This window comes from Xiphophorus hellerii, chromosome 18 (assembly GCF_003331165.1).
Source record: "Xiphophorus hellerii strain 12219 chromosome 18, Xiphophorus_hellerii-4.1, whole genome shotgun sequence".
In the NCBI taxonomy this organism is placed as follows: domain Eukaryota; kingdom Metazoa; phylum Chordata; class Actinopteri; order Cyprinodontiformes; family Poeciliidae; genus Xiphophorus; species Xiphophorus hellerii.
The window spans coordinates 9,254,598-9,271,065 of NC_045689.1; the positions used below are offsets into that span (position 1 = coordinate 9,254,598).

General features: G+C 37.9%; 1 protein-coding gene across 9 annotated transcripts in view; it reads right to left on the minus strand.

The window, feature by feature from the left end:
- The window catches only part of nbeab (neurobeachin b), a 219,835-nt gene that overhangs the window by 29,492 nt on the left and 173,875 nt on the right, over positions 1 to 16,468 (minus strand). For all 9 annotated transcript variants that reach the window (XM_032590852.1, XM_032590851.1, XM_032590860.1 and 6 more), the window contains 4 exons: positions 13,517 to 13,634; positions 13,334 to 13,436; positions 11,798 to 11,913; positions 8,184 to 8,296 (listed from right to left, as the gene is read on the minus strand). In XM_032590852.1, the coding sequence (XP_032446743.1) occupies positions 8,184 to 8,296; positions 11,798 to 11,913; positions 13,334 to 13,436; positions 13,517 to 13,634 (450 nt within the window). The remainder of the gene's footprint in view (positions 1 to 8,183; positions 8,297 to 11,797; positions 11,914 to 13,333; positions 13,437 to 13,516; positions 13,635 to 16,468) is intronic.

Genomic DNA, 16,468 nt, shown 5'->3' on the forward strand with positions numbered 1-16,468 from the left:
CTTTTTTACCCTTTAAAAAAATCCCCTGCTTTAAGAAGGCAACAAATGACTGATTATTTGAAACAGTATATCTGTGCATTCTCCAACTAGCATGTTACAGGTTACATAAATAAAGGATAAATGCTTTCCTGCTTCTTTCATAATATTTCATAAAAAGTTATTTAATAATAACAATTACAATTCTTTAATATTTTTAGCTCAGAAAACAAAGTCTCTAGATGTGTGTCATGTTCCTTTAACAATTTACTATAAATCATGTAAGTAAATGTCAGTGGTAGTAGGTCATTCTTTCTTACTGCTTTCTCATCCAATCTTAAAATTAACTACAGTTTCTCTGAGGGGGGGAAAAAAAAAAATCAACTTATGTGAAACTGCAAAATATGTGCATTTTGCTTTGCATATTATTGCCTCCTTTGAGGATAAACCTGTTCTGAAAATCCCATAATGAGAAAATACCAGTGACAGGAATGCTTGCTTAGGTATTTGGTGAGTAGTCACCTTTCTAGGTCAGCAAGCATACTGCCTTGCAAAAGAATTCAGAACATCTTCACATTTTTGTCACATTACAACCAATAACCTCTATGTATTTTGTTCAGACTTTGTGTGATAGATTAACACAAATTAGCATGAAATTGTGCAGTGAAAGGAAAATTAAACATGGCTTTCAAATGGCCTAACTTTGAGTACAAGTCACGATGTAAAAGTTTTCTTCAACGGTCTTTACACACTGCAACCAACTTCTCTTAGATGTATCTGGTAAAACCTTTACAAGATGCTGTGAAAAAAACAAAGCAGTATTGGCCTCATTTTCACAAAAAATAATCACAGCTACAAACATTTAACAAAAACGGTAAAGACCAAAAGATATGCATTTGAGACACTTTAATTTAATTGTAAACAGCAACACAATTCAATTAGTGGCACAGGATATCAGTCTTGATTCTGGATTAAAGATTTTGTTTTAGATGGAAAAACATAAACTTTATTTAAGTATTACGTAAAACAAGGTCAGAAAATGAAACAACACAACTTTGATTTACCAGTCAAAAAAAAAAACCCAACAACTTTACAGTATAAATTACTGCATCAAGCTATAAAAAAAATATATTTACACATTGGGATAATAGTGAAAAAATTTAAATATGGAGTACAGATATAAAGTGGCAAAATTCAACAGTTTCACCATGTGTTGAACAGAAATAAAACAAGCTCAGGTTTCTAGAAAGCTTAAAGCACAAATGGTGCTTCGATTTGTGAGACTTTTTATGTCAAACCGCATTTATTTTCCGGATCGTTTAAAAGGTCCTGTTGTCCTAAATTCTGTCAAAAATTAAAGGGTAGAACAGCAAAAGGGCAGAGGATGGCATGGTGAGGATCAAGGGAAAAAAAAACTCTCCCTGCTGAAATGTTTTTAATTCATGCAGGTCAGAACTAATTTATCCAAAAATATTTTCAAGCCAAGATTTCAGAAATTAGACTTCTACTGCTGTGTTCAGAGATGTTTTCTATTGTTTTGCAGTCCTGATGGAAGTTAGTACGGTTAGGGTTAGGGTTGGAGAAACACAAGGAGAAACACTCCAGATTGGGATCTGAAGGACTGAATGAATATCAGCATTCACAAACTTAAGAACAGCCATAATGTTACTAATAAAACAATTTATGGAAAAGAACATGCAGGTGTAAATGTCTGCAAAGATTCTGAAAATCTAAACAAAGAACCAGCTTCTGAACATTGGACATGTTATTTTTTTTATCATTTCAAAAATGTACTGGGGAAGAAATTAGTTGTCTGTTGATAATTTCTACACTGAAACCAAAAAGCGCATAATTATGTAGATATAAAAACAAAGTATGTTGCTAAATGCATTCACCATTAAGACTCTTTCTTCACTGTTAGAAGCTTTGATAGTGTGGATAATAATTAAACTAACTCCTCTATAATATCTTAAGTATTATTGCGACACCACCACTCGGGCTTTCATCTCCATGAGTTCTTAATGCAACAAAATGACTCCCATTAAACCTACATTTAGTGGTGAATAAATTGCTTTTCCTGCGCTATCAATCACAACATCCAATATAAGAGCCTTGGAGGCATATAGGCAGTCAATATTAATATACTCAGTACCACTGAATCAGTGACAAAGGGGGAGAAAGACTCATAATGTAATCAATGACTGTTTTTCTGCCTTAAAGCAGGTTAAGAAGAAATGGAATAAACTGCAACTATAAACATTTGGAGACCGAATTGTAAAACTAAAGCAATTTCCTGGAATTATTAAAACTGCTGTTAATCTGTATCCAAATGAAATCTCTGTCAAACTCAGACAAAGCATATCTGCAGTCACATCTTTGTGTGGAACACAGCACATTCCTCAGGAAAAAAAAATTAAAAAGTCCTAACTAAATGGAGACGTTTTCATTCTTCCTTTAAGTTTAATGGCAAACCACATCAGTGTTAGCACAACCGAAAAGACTGAAGGAGAAGTTTATTGAGATCTGCATAGATTTATGGGGTGGTAATAGCCTTGCATGTGACGTCTTGGCCCAGATGGATTGGAGTGTGAGACACAAGACGTCACACACTCCATCAAACCACTGCTAGTTTGACTAATGCAGTTTAGACCAATGCAAAAAAGTCAATGAAATACATTTGAAAGAAGGAAAACAAAGGTGAAAAAGTTATCTGCTAGTACTTTGTATCAGTACTAATCTTGTCAAGCAGTTTGTTTTGATGTTTATTGTCTTAAATATTTAGCTGGATGTACACTGCTAAAAATGTCATGTAGTGAATGAATATATGTTTTTATAAAATAAAAAATACAAAATGTAACCTTGTATTTTGCTGTGCACGTGTTCTTACAGAGCAAACCACACACACGTTTTCAAGAATCTCCAAGTTACACAGAAGAGATCCAAAAACAATTAAGTTGACAATGTGTTTCCTATTAATTCAGTGTTTGGTTGTACATCAATGAGACAAAAATATGCTTACAGTGTTCCCAAGTTGTTCAGCTGTGTTAGCATAACTGTAATAAGAAGCATTACCTGTGTGTGACATTTGGCAAAAAAAAGAAAAAAAACCCCTTTAATTTGTCGTATCAAAACATGTTTTTGGCAAGCAAAGATATTTACAGAAAACAACACAGCATACCCCTGACTGATGGGGCCTGCAGAGTTTTGGAAAGGGACGTCACTCATGAGGCTAAAAACGATGAGCATAAATTTGTTTTTAGTGATTCTTGGCTTTATTCTTCTATCTTTATGTCCAAAACAAACAGTGAATTCACCTTATTACTAAAAACCATCATGCTTTGCATGAATTAAGAGCTGGACCTCTGGGCCACCTTCCCTACATGTAAACAGTTGGTCTCTTGAAAAGCAGATACAGAAACATCAACTTAAAGATATAACACACTTCATCTTTCAAAAGTTGGGGGGATGACCTAAAGAAATGGTCACTGATTAAATGTATACTTCAGAACTATACTAGCTCAGATAATGCATTGGGCCACAGAAACATGGAAGCTTTACATAAGGAGGAGCCTAGACTGTTGTCTCTGAAATGCTACTTACTGGCGATTATAAATACTGTACACCGTCAACATGGCCTGGGTGCTTCCTCGGTCAGATGAATGTCACTTCTTACTTAATAGTCAAATAAATATCTCTAAAGTTAAATTTTGCATCAATGACAAAAGAAATGCTCAAACGAGGAGATCTATATATAACTTTTAGGAGGAGAATGCAATGATTGGGACTTCATATGAAATAAAAGCAAACATTTATAACATGGCAAAAACATGTCAGTGGCACTTTAGTACTTTTAATGCTGTCATATTCACCATCTGTTGATAAGTTCAGTACAAGCTCTGTTAGCTCTCTGCAGCAAATAAAAAGCACCTTGTTCCTTTTCCCTGCACTGATCATAGTTGGGAGACAATGAAAACAACTGCATTAGACAGTTCCACACTTACTTTCATCAGAGTTCATTTCTTGTATAACACCTGACCCACTGAAATGCATCAACAGAACTAAGCAAAGTATGATCAAACTTTGACTGGCTTCACATCCAATTAGGATCAGCACTGGTGTTGCTCTCCAAGGCAACTGGAAATGAGTGTGGCTGTTGGTGAGTGAACGTGAAGAGTGTCTCCTTTTGTTTGCTTATATCCAAGCCACCTCCCAAAGAGAAGCATATTGCATTTTATATTTCAAAACAAATTACATTACTGTATGTTGCTATGGTGCTCTGTCAGGGCAAGTCACAGTCATTTTTGCTTCCGTTGTCAGAAGCAGCACAGCATGGAGCTCCAGTCTAATGCAATAAAGTTGCTCCAAATCAAGATAAAGCAGATGTGCTCACAAACAGCCTGGCTGGAATGAAAATGAGAATGAATAAGAATCTGCTGTGGGAATAAAGTGCAGAAAGGGCAATTTGTGGCAGCCAAGTTTCCCTTCAGGAAGCTGAAATTTAAAAATACAGTTTGGGTGAAAATTTGAACTTTAGTGCACTGGTTCAGGGATGCAGCTATGCCAAACGTCTGAGCGTATGAATATATTTTTAAATTATTTTTTTTAATTATATGCATACCTTAAACTGTGGTGAGGGTGAGAAAAAATGACATCTGCTTTCTTTCGCAATTAAATCTTCATCGCACCATTTAACAACTATGAGGAAACTTCTCTTCATCTATCATAGACTTGTCACTCCATCAAGAAATAATCATTAGAATCAAATGACACACTTCGCTGCGTAAATATTTCTGACATACAAATATGCAGAAGTTTGGCCCCGAGGCACAGCGATGAAATGTTCAATAACACCGTTTACAGCTCACTGAATGCCCAACCAGCAGGTAATTGTGGGTGAGTACAGGTTTGGGAGGATACCATTTAGAGAGGCAAACCTGGAGCAGCTTAAACAATGGTGTCCGCCCAGGGATAATCAATCACAAGTGAGAAGCACCTTTCAGGTATGAGTAATCTGTGGGAAAGTGTGCAATGTGCAATTCTAGCGTGAGAATTTATTGTAAACGTGTATTGTTTTTAAAGAGTCAGTAGATGACATGGGCTGCTTCAATTTTCAACCATGTGGTAAATCAAAGAGCAAAAATAAATACACTTGCTTATCTCTTCAGCATTTATGTTCTGACTGCAAAATTCTTATTGTAAAGTTTAAAAACTGGAATCCAAGAACAAGTAGACGACAAGCGACAGCACTCACTTAAAAATAAAAACAAAACTACATAACATAGAATAAATATGTGTATTACACAAAACCATGTTGTGTGAGTGTGGTTAATATTAATCAAAAACTTCAAAATGTTAACCTATGTTGATAAACGTGTGAAAATATTGTTCAGACATTTTTTTGTGTTAGTATTACACTTTTAGTATAAGGATATCTTTGCCCAGATTTTTGTCTGCCTGCTGATTAAATAATACTCCAGTAATTAACCAGCTAATATCAGCTCAGGGCTTCTATAAGAAGCAGAATGGCTGAAATAAGTGCTGCAAACTCTCATGTTTGAAAGTCAGTTTCCAGCAATTTTTCAAAGTCTATTTGCTTCAGCACACTTGAATCAAATGATGATGTCATTAGCTGAACTAATGGTATTTAAGCATTTCATTCAGGCGTGTTGAGGACTTCTACAAATCTAAGACAGGTATCAGTGTTTTATACCCCTGAACTAAAATATGACATCAAAACTGGACATAAGGATTTGAAACAGCACTACTAGACTTAGTGGTACTGGTATGGGAGATCCTGATCAATTGGGGAGCAAGAATGGTACATTTGTTACATCTTCAGCTGGTGCTGTATGTTTTCACACTGCACTGTGTCAAATGAACCACACACTTGCCTGTGATGGAGTTGCATCAAGAACCGCTGAAGGAAACAACATGAAAACTTCTGAAGAAAACAAAGAGCGCAACTTCCTTCTTCACAAAAATTGAGTGGCATCCGATTTTAGTGATTTGGGGATTTCTTTTTTGTCTTTGGAAATGGGGTTTGTTTTGGTTGTATTGAATCAGAATGCCCTGCAGCATGGCCTGCTTTCTACTTTAGTTGTGGTCTCTGGTACACTTAGCATTCACATATGCATTCAAACTTCAATAGAGTTTAGGTCAACCAAACCATGACCTAAGTTTGTAGGCAGACCAAACTGTTTTGGTCCACATCAGAGTTCATTCACACCTTCTCAAACGAACTGGACTTTCTAAGCAAATGAACTTGTTCAACTAAAGTTTATTAAACAGGGCAATACCATACCATTACCAACATAGACATCACCTTCTTAAAGTAAAAGCACATGCACTGGAAATCTATCTGAGGAAGACACTCAGTCTAACAATGAACAGGTCTCCAGAGACAGTACCACTACTACTAATCCATAATGGAACAAAAGAGCAGACCAAGAAGAGAGAACACAAGTGGAGACCTCTGTCCTGCTCTGCAACAGTATCGGTGAACTTTTGGAGGAATAAGCCCCAGGGTTCCAAGGACAACTGTCAGGAGACATGGGCTGTGAACTCATGCTAATGAAGGCAGCTCAGGCCTGTAAACAGCATGGGAGGATGTCACTGGAATACATTACAATAAATAACTGTCTCCCCAGGGCAGTTGGGTTGCATGTGGCTGAGCTCTGCTCAACCACCCTCAAACACACACCCATATACACACACATGCGGCGGCGTTCTCAGTCCACCTGGGACACCCAACAGGTAAAGATGAAAGTTGCTGAGTTGACCACAGCAAGCTAAGAACTCTGTAGTAGCTCAACATGATCTGGGTTAGTGAAATTGAGATTGCTAAATTGATCAACTTTTTAGTTACTTCTCTTATTTTGAAGTTGACGATAATGTCGATTGAAAACCTAATAATTGTTGCAAAAGAAGTGAGACTGGAAAACTTGGCTCCAAACTAGAACAGTGGTGCTTCAAGGGAAACGAGACGGGATAAGGCAGCACTGAAGTGAGTGAGAGCGCTCAGACAGGAATGCGACTGTTTTCAGGTCAGTGAGCAGCAGCGTGCAAGAGCGAGATATAGAGACAGAAGGGGGGTAGAAAACCAGTAAACCGGGCCATGGTTCGTGGTAGAGTGATCTGCTGCCTTCTCCCCTTCAGTTACAGAAAACGTTGAAATTTATTTATCAGGGCTGAAGGGCATTGGCCACATTGTGTCTGAGCTCCTGTAACAGGGTAGCATTAGTGAGGATCCTGTTATTACACAGATTAATGCGCTTTGTAATTGTCAGAGTTCACTGCAACACATCCTTCCATCTATCCATCAATCAATGCATCTATCCTCCTGCTTGCTGAAGTGAGAGTTAACACCAAACTTATCCTCAAAAGAGATATCTGAGGCGATTTACGTTTGGGAAGGGATTTAAATGTCTCAGCTTAATATACACCAGACTTTGCTATGTGCAGAAAATGGTCTGCAGTAGAAGAAATTCAAAAAGACTCCCAAAGTCAAAGAGCAGAACTTTTTAAATAATTAATTTAAAAATTAATTATTTAACTGTTCGGACAAGAGAAAACTGTCATGGCTAGCAGACAACAAATACAGCTATCTGGAAAAATAAATCATAATATCTGTCTATAATAATTTGCAATAATTTGGGAATACTTTGGGAATACTTTGTTTCTGCAGGACTCGGTCAACTCAACATCACCAGTAGACCCATACTATACAGCTAAAGTGTTGTTGCAGTATATTTATCTTTGAAGTTCATGCACTTATTAGATGTTAATGGTTGGTTTATACAAGTTAGAAAATTGCAAAACTGTAAACGTTTTACAGAAGTGTTTTTTTGTCTAAGTGCAACTTTTTCTTTAGCATCTGAAAAATTATGATAAAGTCATGATGTATCTGTACTGAAAATAACTGAGCTATAGTGATTAGTGCCACATCCAATTCCTGTACAAAAGGTTATCATTCATAACAGAGCTTGTAAAATGTAGACATTAAATATTCCTTTTAGTTAAGATTTTTATAGGCCTCTTCCACTAACATCCAAGTTTAGAATGTGAAGTGGTCTTCTGGCGCATAGCCCATAATATTTTTTGCAATTTAAATCTAAATAAGCATATCCCCAACCAATAAATGAGCATTTTCATGCCTTGTACCTTTTATGTAAAAGATTTTAAGTTGCATGGCCAAAAGGTTCTCATACCTTGGAGAGATCTCTGAAGTTCCCTGGAAGGGTCAAGTCCAGCTCCTCCGAGTCATAGTTGGTGAGAACCCAGGGGAAGACTGGGTACTGGTTCAGGTCATTATACGTCCTCCCTAGGCACAGTTGGCAGACAAAAATCTGTGAGTGATGACAGACTGAAAGAAAAACAAGGGGTGGAGTGTAGGGCACATGTGGGGCTTTGTGTGGATCTTGTGTGGATAAGTATGCAATACTACCCTGATCTCAGAGCTCTGTTAAACAGATTTCCTTCCGTTCTACTATAAAGTATCCATATCTCTTGAACATGTTCACGTTATGTCAAGTTACAAACAAACTTCAATGTAAATGATCGAGATATTAAATGATAGACAAACATAATATAGCACATAAGTGGATGCTAACATGATTTTCAAAATGTTTATCTAATAAAAAAATCTCACAGATTTAGTATGTATTATTTTATCATTTCCTTTGACTCTCCCATGCAAATCCAGGACTACAAATTGAGTTCAGAAATCCCCTGATTTAAAAAATATAGTCCAACTCTGTGTAATATTATTTTAGTGTAAATACAGCTGTTCTGTGACATTAACTCAAAACTTTAATAAAGATTAGCAAACAAACAGCAACATGAAGACAATGGATCACACACAGTTCAGGGGTCATGTGGAGAAGGAGTGTGTGCAAATTTTGATAATAAAAGAATATCCTAAGCAGAATTTCTCTTACAGCACTGTTCAATTCATCAACCTAAGACTAAGACACCCTAAGTCTTTATTTTTTTCATCCATTTTATAACTCTATAAAACTTTGTGTTGGTCTGTCACATAGGATTTCAAGAAAATGCTATGGAAATTTTGTTGGCAATGTAACAAAATGTGAAAAGGTTGAAGGGCTTTAAGTGGTGTTGGAAGGCACTGTAAACCAGAAAATGTAAGAATGTTTTCTTTGTTTCCCATGACAGAAACTGCTGAGTGTGAGTTGTCAATAAAAGGTGAAAGTCACATGAAGCCTGTCTGCAAGTTGAGCAGTTGTAATTGCAGAGCCAGAGAATCTAGCTACGGAATATCTTTGATGTCATTTCAGTGTTGAGCGGCTGATTTGCGGGATGTCAGCTTCCTTTATGTTCAATAAAAGGAGAAAATATTTTCTGAGGGAAAACGTGTGTCAAGAACTCATGGAAAAAATTAAGAGTAAATTCAGCATTGTCAGTCCTGCTTTATTTTGAAATAAATTTTAGATTAAAAAAAGAGAAAAGAAACAGGCAGTAGAAATGGAAAACAGTGGCTGTGACTCAGTGGGGAAAATTAGCATTCTGGTAATTGGGAAGGTTTAGACTGATTCCAGCTTTTCCTTTTTCAGTTGCCTACCAACATGTAGTGTGAACAGGTAAATGCTACTTGAATTAGCAAAAGAGCTTTCTTTAGTTTGAGAAGCTGGAATAACATGAAATCAGGGCAGCCATCTCTAAGGTTTTCTATTTTTGTGAACTTTTGCTTTTACTGCGTTGATAATCTGCATGTAAATGTTTTCCTGCCAAAATATATAAACTTTGTGAATAAAATGTTTACTAAAATCAGCATTGCATAGCTGATTATTTGTTTAAATAAACATATTAATGTGATTTGATCCTCAACCATAACAGCTTTTATGTCTTAACATTCTTCTTATGAATGGATGCATCAAACCAATAAATTCAACCTACATTTGCAAAAGTTGTTTTTAGCACTCTAAAAAAACTGTTTGCAACTTATTATTGGTGCTGATCACATACAATTCAGGAATTCTAAGTACCAGAGACTAACAGCCACACCACATTTAGTATTATGGAAAAGTATTAGTCCCCTCACAAAATTAATCTGTGAGCTTTTGTGTTAGACTTACATATTTCTAATCATCAAACAAATGTTTAAATCAGACAAAACACTACATAAAGGAAAGACTCTTTCCAAGCCAATCAAGTCCTATGTGAAAATACAACTACTTCTATAATAATTCATAAATTAGCTATATGCAACCAAATATGTATATTTCTCACAGATTGTGTCAACTATTTAGAAATTATTTCCCTGTCTCTTAGGGACACCCAATTCTTTTTCATAAACTGAATGTGAAAAATAATCATAATTAGGGGGTAATAGATGCATTTCTTTGTGTGAATAATAAGAATGTATTCAATGGAAAAAGACTCAGCAGAAAATTAGATTAATCAGCCAATGTAAAAAAAAAAACTACCCTCTAATGTAATTTCATAAGATTACCAGACTCTTTCAAAGGGACTCAGACAAAAAATAAATCTAATGTAACTAGATTTTTATTGTCCTACTCTTGTCCTCAAAATCAATACATTTGTCTACATTCAACAAAATCTTAGTCCACAAAACATTAATGCATGATTTATATTAACATTTTATGATTCAAAGTTAGAATTAATTCTTTGACCATTTGCAACATGATATGATGAACATTTCTTCATTAAAAAGATGTTCCTTCAAACGTTCAAAGACTTTAATGATAAGCAGAAAGTATTTTAAAACTGAACCAGTAGAGAGGCTGTGTTTTTGCAGCAAGTTCGCGAGAGATTCTAAATGTGCCAAAGCGATCTAAGTTCCTGACAGGCTAGTCACTAAGAATGTTTCTTCAGAGTAGCTAGAAAGGTTTGGGGGAAGCTAGAGAGCATAATTATCAAGGTTAATGGCACACAATGGAAAGGAAACAGCAGACTGAGCACAGAGGATGGGGTCGGGTGTTGGTGTGGTGAGACCTAGTGGTGCTGAGTCCTGAGTTAGGGTGGCAGGATGTTAATAACAGTGGAATAGTGTTTAATTAGAAGAAGTCTCCCTGTTCGCGCCTCTTCCCAGCACTTCACCCCCCACCTGTCTCCTGCTCCACACTATTCTGACATATCTGGCAGCTTAGGTCATTACTAGGGATTTTTAATGAATTTTGGGCATGTTTTTGTGTCTGCCTTACATCTAATTAGCTGACAATAATGTATCGACTCTCAAGCACAAGCTAAATATAAATATGCATGAATATGCAGCGACAGAGAGGATGACACCTCTCTGAGCAGAGTAGCGTGCAGTTGTTCTTGCCTTCCCTGTTAGTCGCAGTTCAGATCAGAGAGTCGACAACAGAACCTTTCAACTCTGCAGACACTCGGGTACACTTTCACAAAACCAGGCACTAATTATCCAGCAAAATCCACTGCGCCTGCTTTTGCTTCAAACGGCAGATACTCATAAACAGTGAAGTTTACTGTGTTGAGTCTCGCCTAAAGCCACCATGGATTCTTAAACAAATACGACATACCTGAGCCCACTTAGTGTTAGTGCTTCTAACACCACTGACACATAAAATTTATTGATCCTGCTAGCTAACTATAAAGACTTGCTGTGGAAAGATTCACACAAATAATAAATTAAAACCTAAAACTATCACAGGTCATTAAGTTTACCTGGACAAGGAAGAAAACAAATCAGAACCTATAAATGTAACTGATGGCTGCAAGAAAAAAAAAACAGATTTATTATTTCTGTACTTCCAGCTACTTTACAGTTTCAAATAACAAATCTCGCTTGGAAAACAGGTAAGTGCTTTCATTAAAACTTTACCAGCTATGGTGTTGAGAAACATCAGATACTCAAAGTTGGAGATTTCTCTTCTCTGCCAGCGCTGGGTCATGTTTGAGGATTTGAAAAGCTGTCGAGGGGTTGCCAGGGAGATCCGCCTAAAAACAATCAAAAAAGAATTGGAGACGACATACTTCACAAATTCAGATATTTCTGAACATACTGTGTATCCCTCAAAATGCAATACGCTTAATCAATGCTATAAATGATGAGCGCCCAGGTCTGGGCCTTTAGATCCTGCGCCTCTGAGATGCATCCTTTCTCCAGCATGAGGTGATGACGTTAACCAGATCCCACTGGAGAACTGAGGGAATTCAGCTATTTGATGCAGGTGTGTTTGGGGAAGTAATGCCTCTAGAAGTTGCAGGACAGTAGTTCTCAATGACTTAAGTTGAGGATCGGTGCTTTAAAACAGCAGTAAATAACTTTTTTTTTCTTTACATATTTTTTAAAACTGTAACCATGTTGTGACAGTATTACATGAGACAGATAATCTGAGAAAATCTAGCCTTCTCCCTGCGGTCCTACTGCCATGTGCAGGAATGCAGTTCTCTTGGTCAGAAACAACCAGAGTCAGGAGAACAGCAGCTGTGGTGTATGCACAGCTGCTGTGCTAATGAGAGAGAAACAACTTACTGTTACAGGAAAACTGTTTATTTGCAATCATTGGTGGTATGCTAACTAGCATACGTATTTATGACAAGTTTTGTTATGGGGAGCTGTAGTGCAGAAGAGAGCAAGAGGGAGGGTGTGGGATGGATATACACAAGCTGGACTGACTGCACTGAAACCCTCCTGGCTCTGATCGGTTGTTTCTGGCCAAAAGCGGCGCATTTCTGCAGGTGGCAGTAGAATCATAGGGTGAAATCAGAGGAGCACAATTTATTCATCAATTATCTGTCTCATGCTCTACTGTCACAACATGGTGACAGTTTGAACAAATATGTAAAAAAAAAAAAAAAAAGCACATCCCTTTTAAAAGTTGCATTCCAAAGCTTTTAGCCACATTCTGAGTATGACCTTTTGTGTTTCATGTCAACAAATTGTGAAACTGACGACAATGAACCCACAATGCCAAACAAAAAATGAATGCAGTGTTGCATGGTCCCTAATCCATGGCATTACGCGAAAGCAAGATATTAATTCAGATTCTGCAATGATGTCAGTTGTATTATATCTTCTGAACGTGGGGCCGTTTGTTTTAGAGCTGTAATTTAAAGAGCCTGTTAGCACCATGGAAGCTGAAAGCCTAAAGAGAATCTGTTTCTTTTTTTTTCCCTCTGTGGCCATTGGCATGGCTACATTGAGTTTTCAGTTGGAGAATTAGGTCAGTTCAGTCAGGGTCAGTGAACATCCACTTCAGTGTCTGGAGCAATGGGACTTCAAATAAACTCAGTTGTTCCTGGCTGAATGGATACACCTCGATACCACAAAATACCAAAAATATTACTCATTACAGATATGAATTATTACGCTAACAAGCTTTTGTTTTATTTTACTTGACATCTCTTATCCTACCTTGCTTGTGGTAGTCCGTAGCTAGTGCCCACTCCCACTCGAGGGAGACAATAGACAATCTTTTTTACTGTGGCTTGGTCCGGAAAGTTGAACATGACAGATGCTGCAAGCATAAAAATATGTGATTACTGTTAAATAATTTTTTGGGAAAAAAAAAAAAAGTTTATTTGCTACTTTCCTTACTTCTATTAGCCATGAAAACCTCCATTGCAGTATTCTGCAGAAGGTAGTGCCTGGAAAAGACCGCCCGAATCTCACTGAACATCCATTTGCCATGCAAACCATCTGTGTACACCAAGACCTGGGAGATGAAAGTAGAAGTTATTTATTTGAAACAAATGTGCAGAAGGTACATGTCAGACTGTTGACATTTTTTCCAACATTATAAATTAAGTGTTTAAATTGTGTATTAAACACAAATCAAGTGGAAAAAAAGTGAGTGTTTGCAAAGCCAATGTTTTTTCAGTGAAGGTATGCAAGTACATTTAATTAACAAAAAGGTTCACACACTCCCCTTTTCCTGCCTCATTTATTCCGCTATTTTTCTGCACCAATGTGTTGTTTTAAAAACAATTACTTTCCAGACAACTGAACTACGACTGGTTCAAAATGACAGAACATCAACAGTAGCTTAAATAAGCACCTATTACAACCAGTGCATCTGGAATACAGACTCTGACCCAACAAATGGCACAACAACAGACTGGTGAATGTTGACTGAGCTCATCAGTCTCAATTTCAGCTGCAACATTCAAGTACAAGGCTCAGACTTTAGTGTAAACAAACGGAAAACAGAGATCTGTCCTCCATCGGGCTGGTGATAGTGGTATAAAAATTTAAGGGATCATTTCCAGGCACATTTGGGTCACTTGATCATCACTTACCATCATTTAAATACTATAGAAACTGAATATTGTTGCTGATCATGTCAATTTCTTTTTGACCACAGAGTATCCATATTCTGATTGTTACTTGCACAGGATAATACATGATGTTTTAATGCTCAGACCACCTCAAACCAGTTTCTTGAATATGACAATGAGATAGCTTACTAAAATGACCTTTAGAGTTTTTTTAATCCAATTGAGCACCTTTACTGACATATTGACACAAGTCAAGAAGGCAGTTCAGAAGGCAAAAGTGGATCCAATAGAGTAGCAGAAACTAAACAAATCATGAGATTTCTTCTTCTAGGGCTGCTGACAACAACACATAACTAGATGTAAAAGCTCTTCGACACATGCATTCACTTAAATGTAAGAGTAGTACAGACTGGGATAATCAGAACAGCTCTAGTTCATTCAATTCTTATTTCAACTTGTGAAAAATATTTAAGGAGACAACATAACTCAAGGCAAGTTTCAACAAAAAATGCAGCTGTCAACAGATTCTCTTTCACACTTATCTGTTGGTGTACACCATTCACTGGACCAAAAAGAAGTAGTCACCAAAACAGCCCCATGGGTTAGTGACACATATATAATCAATAAAAACCATGACATGTAGAAAAAGAAAGAGCAGACAAAGAATCATTAGTGTATGCAGCACCAGAGGACAAATCGGTCCACACACAGACACACAAATCAAGACAGATATTCTGACAGGTGAGAATGATTCCCTCACGCACACCTTTCCACCTTCCCTCCATCTCACTGAACAATTCTGTACAACGGGGTGAGCTGTGGAGAAGCTTCATCGGCTTCCCGGGTTATAATCACACATTGGTGCACTTCACAGACAATGAATCTGTGGAAGAATAAAGATATAACAGGCGAGTGAAACTGCACCACATTAGTGACTGTGTGGTGCAGACACCCACGCAGGGTTGGGTGTGGGGGTATGGGGGTGTGAGTGTGTGAGGTGGTGTGACTAAGGTGGAGTGGGCAGGGGAAGGAAATAAGCAACCAAGATAGTGCGCTGGGTTAGGTCTGATGCTAATGCTCATTTAAAATAGTGACAGACTGGAAGAGTGCAGCACAAGCTGGGCTGCCTTAATTTCTCCGTGGAATAGCTCATGCCCGACCTCCGTGCCACAGCCAAAATCTCTTGAGCTCAATTAAAATTGGATTAGGTGGAGATACTGAATGTACAGCACAGCATCTCTGGTGCTCTTCTACTAGTAATGCCCCTGCTTGACACCTCTGCAACCCCCTACTCAAACAGTTGTCATAGAGACAGCAGAGCCCCGAGGAGGCAGCAAGCAGAGTGGAGGAGAAACAGAGAGAGGGAGGTGATGCTGGGATGGCTACAGAGCTGCAGGCATTTTGTTGAGGGCCAGCAGCCACTTTCGTAGGGAAGGCAGCTTTTCTTTTTCCCCCCCACGTTCCATCTGCAGCCAGATGTTCTGCACTCCTGAACACAATGCTTTACAGCAAAGCACACAGATGTGCAATCATTAGAAGGCCACAATTTACCCACTCAAAACGCATCAAGCTGTTTGGAGACTGAATTATTTGTTGATGTCAGTAGTCTAGTCTTTATTTTGCTCTACTGTACCCTTCAATACATTTCTACATTAAAACAAGTAGGATAACAATAGAGTAGCAGTCAGACCCTGCTTTAAATGTCTTTACAGCCAAAACATGGCAAATGAATTGATGAAACACTAACCTGACTAGTATTTCTGCAAATTTTATTTGTACATTGCTAATGTGAAGAGTTTGATGCTGTTACAAAGCACAGGGCAAAAGGCTAGCTGTCAAAGAAGAGAGGCTAAAGAGGAGAAAAAAAGCTTATTGCAAACTGCCCAGATCAAAAAAAAAAAATGTCATAACAACAAAGCTTTGGTCTAAACTAACACGCACAGGCCCCTGTAGACTTCGGGATTTGACAAAGCCCAGCCCTCATTTTTAGAGGCCCAGCTGTAAAAAATGCCATTTAATGAACCTGTCTGCTGAAGCTGTCCCCTGCCTGTCAGAGGTGTCAGGCAGTGACAAGCGCTGGGGACGGCCGCCTCCAGTCACAGACAGGCCTGCCAGCTGGAGACTTCGGCCCCAATCTAATCACACCACCAGGAAGGGACCGGCGCTCTGCTCTTGGTCTGTCACGCTCAGTGCTGGGGGAGCAGGAAGAGGGTGGGTGAAGGGAGTCTGGTGTGGTCGACAAGCGCAGCCTTTTGTTTCCACACGGGTCCCT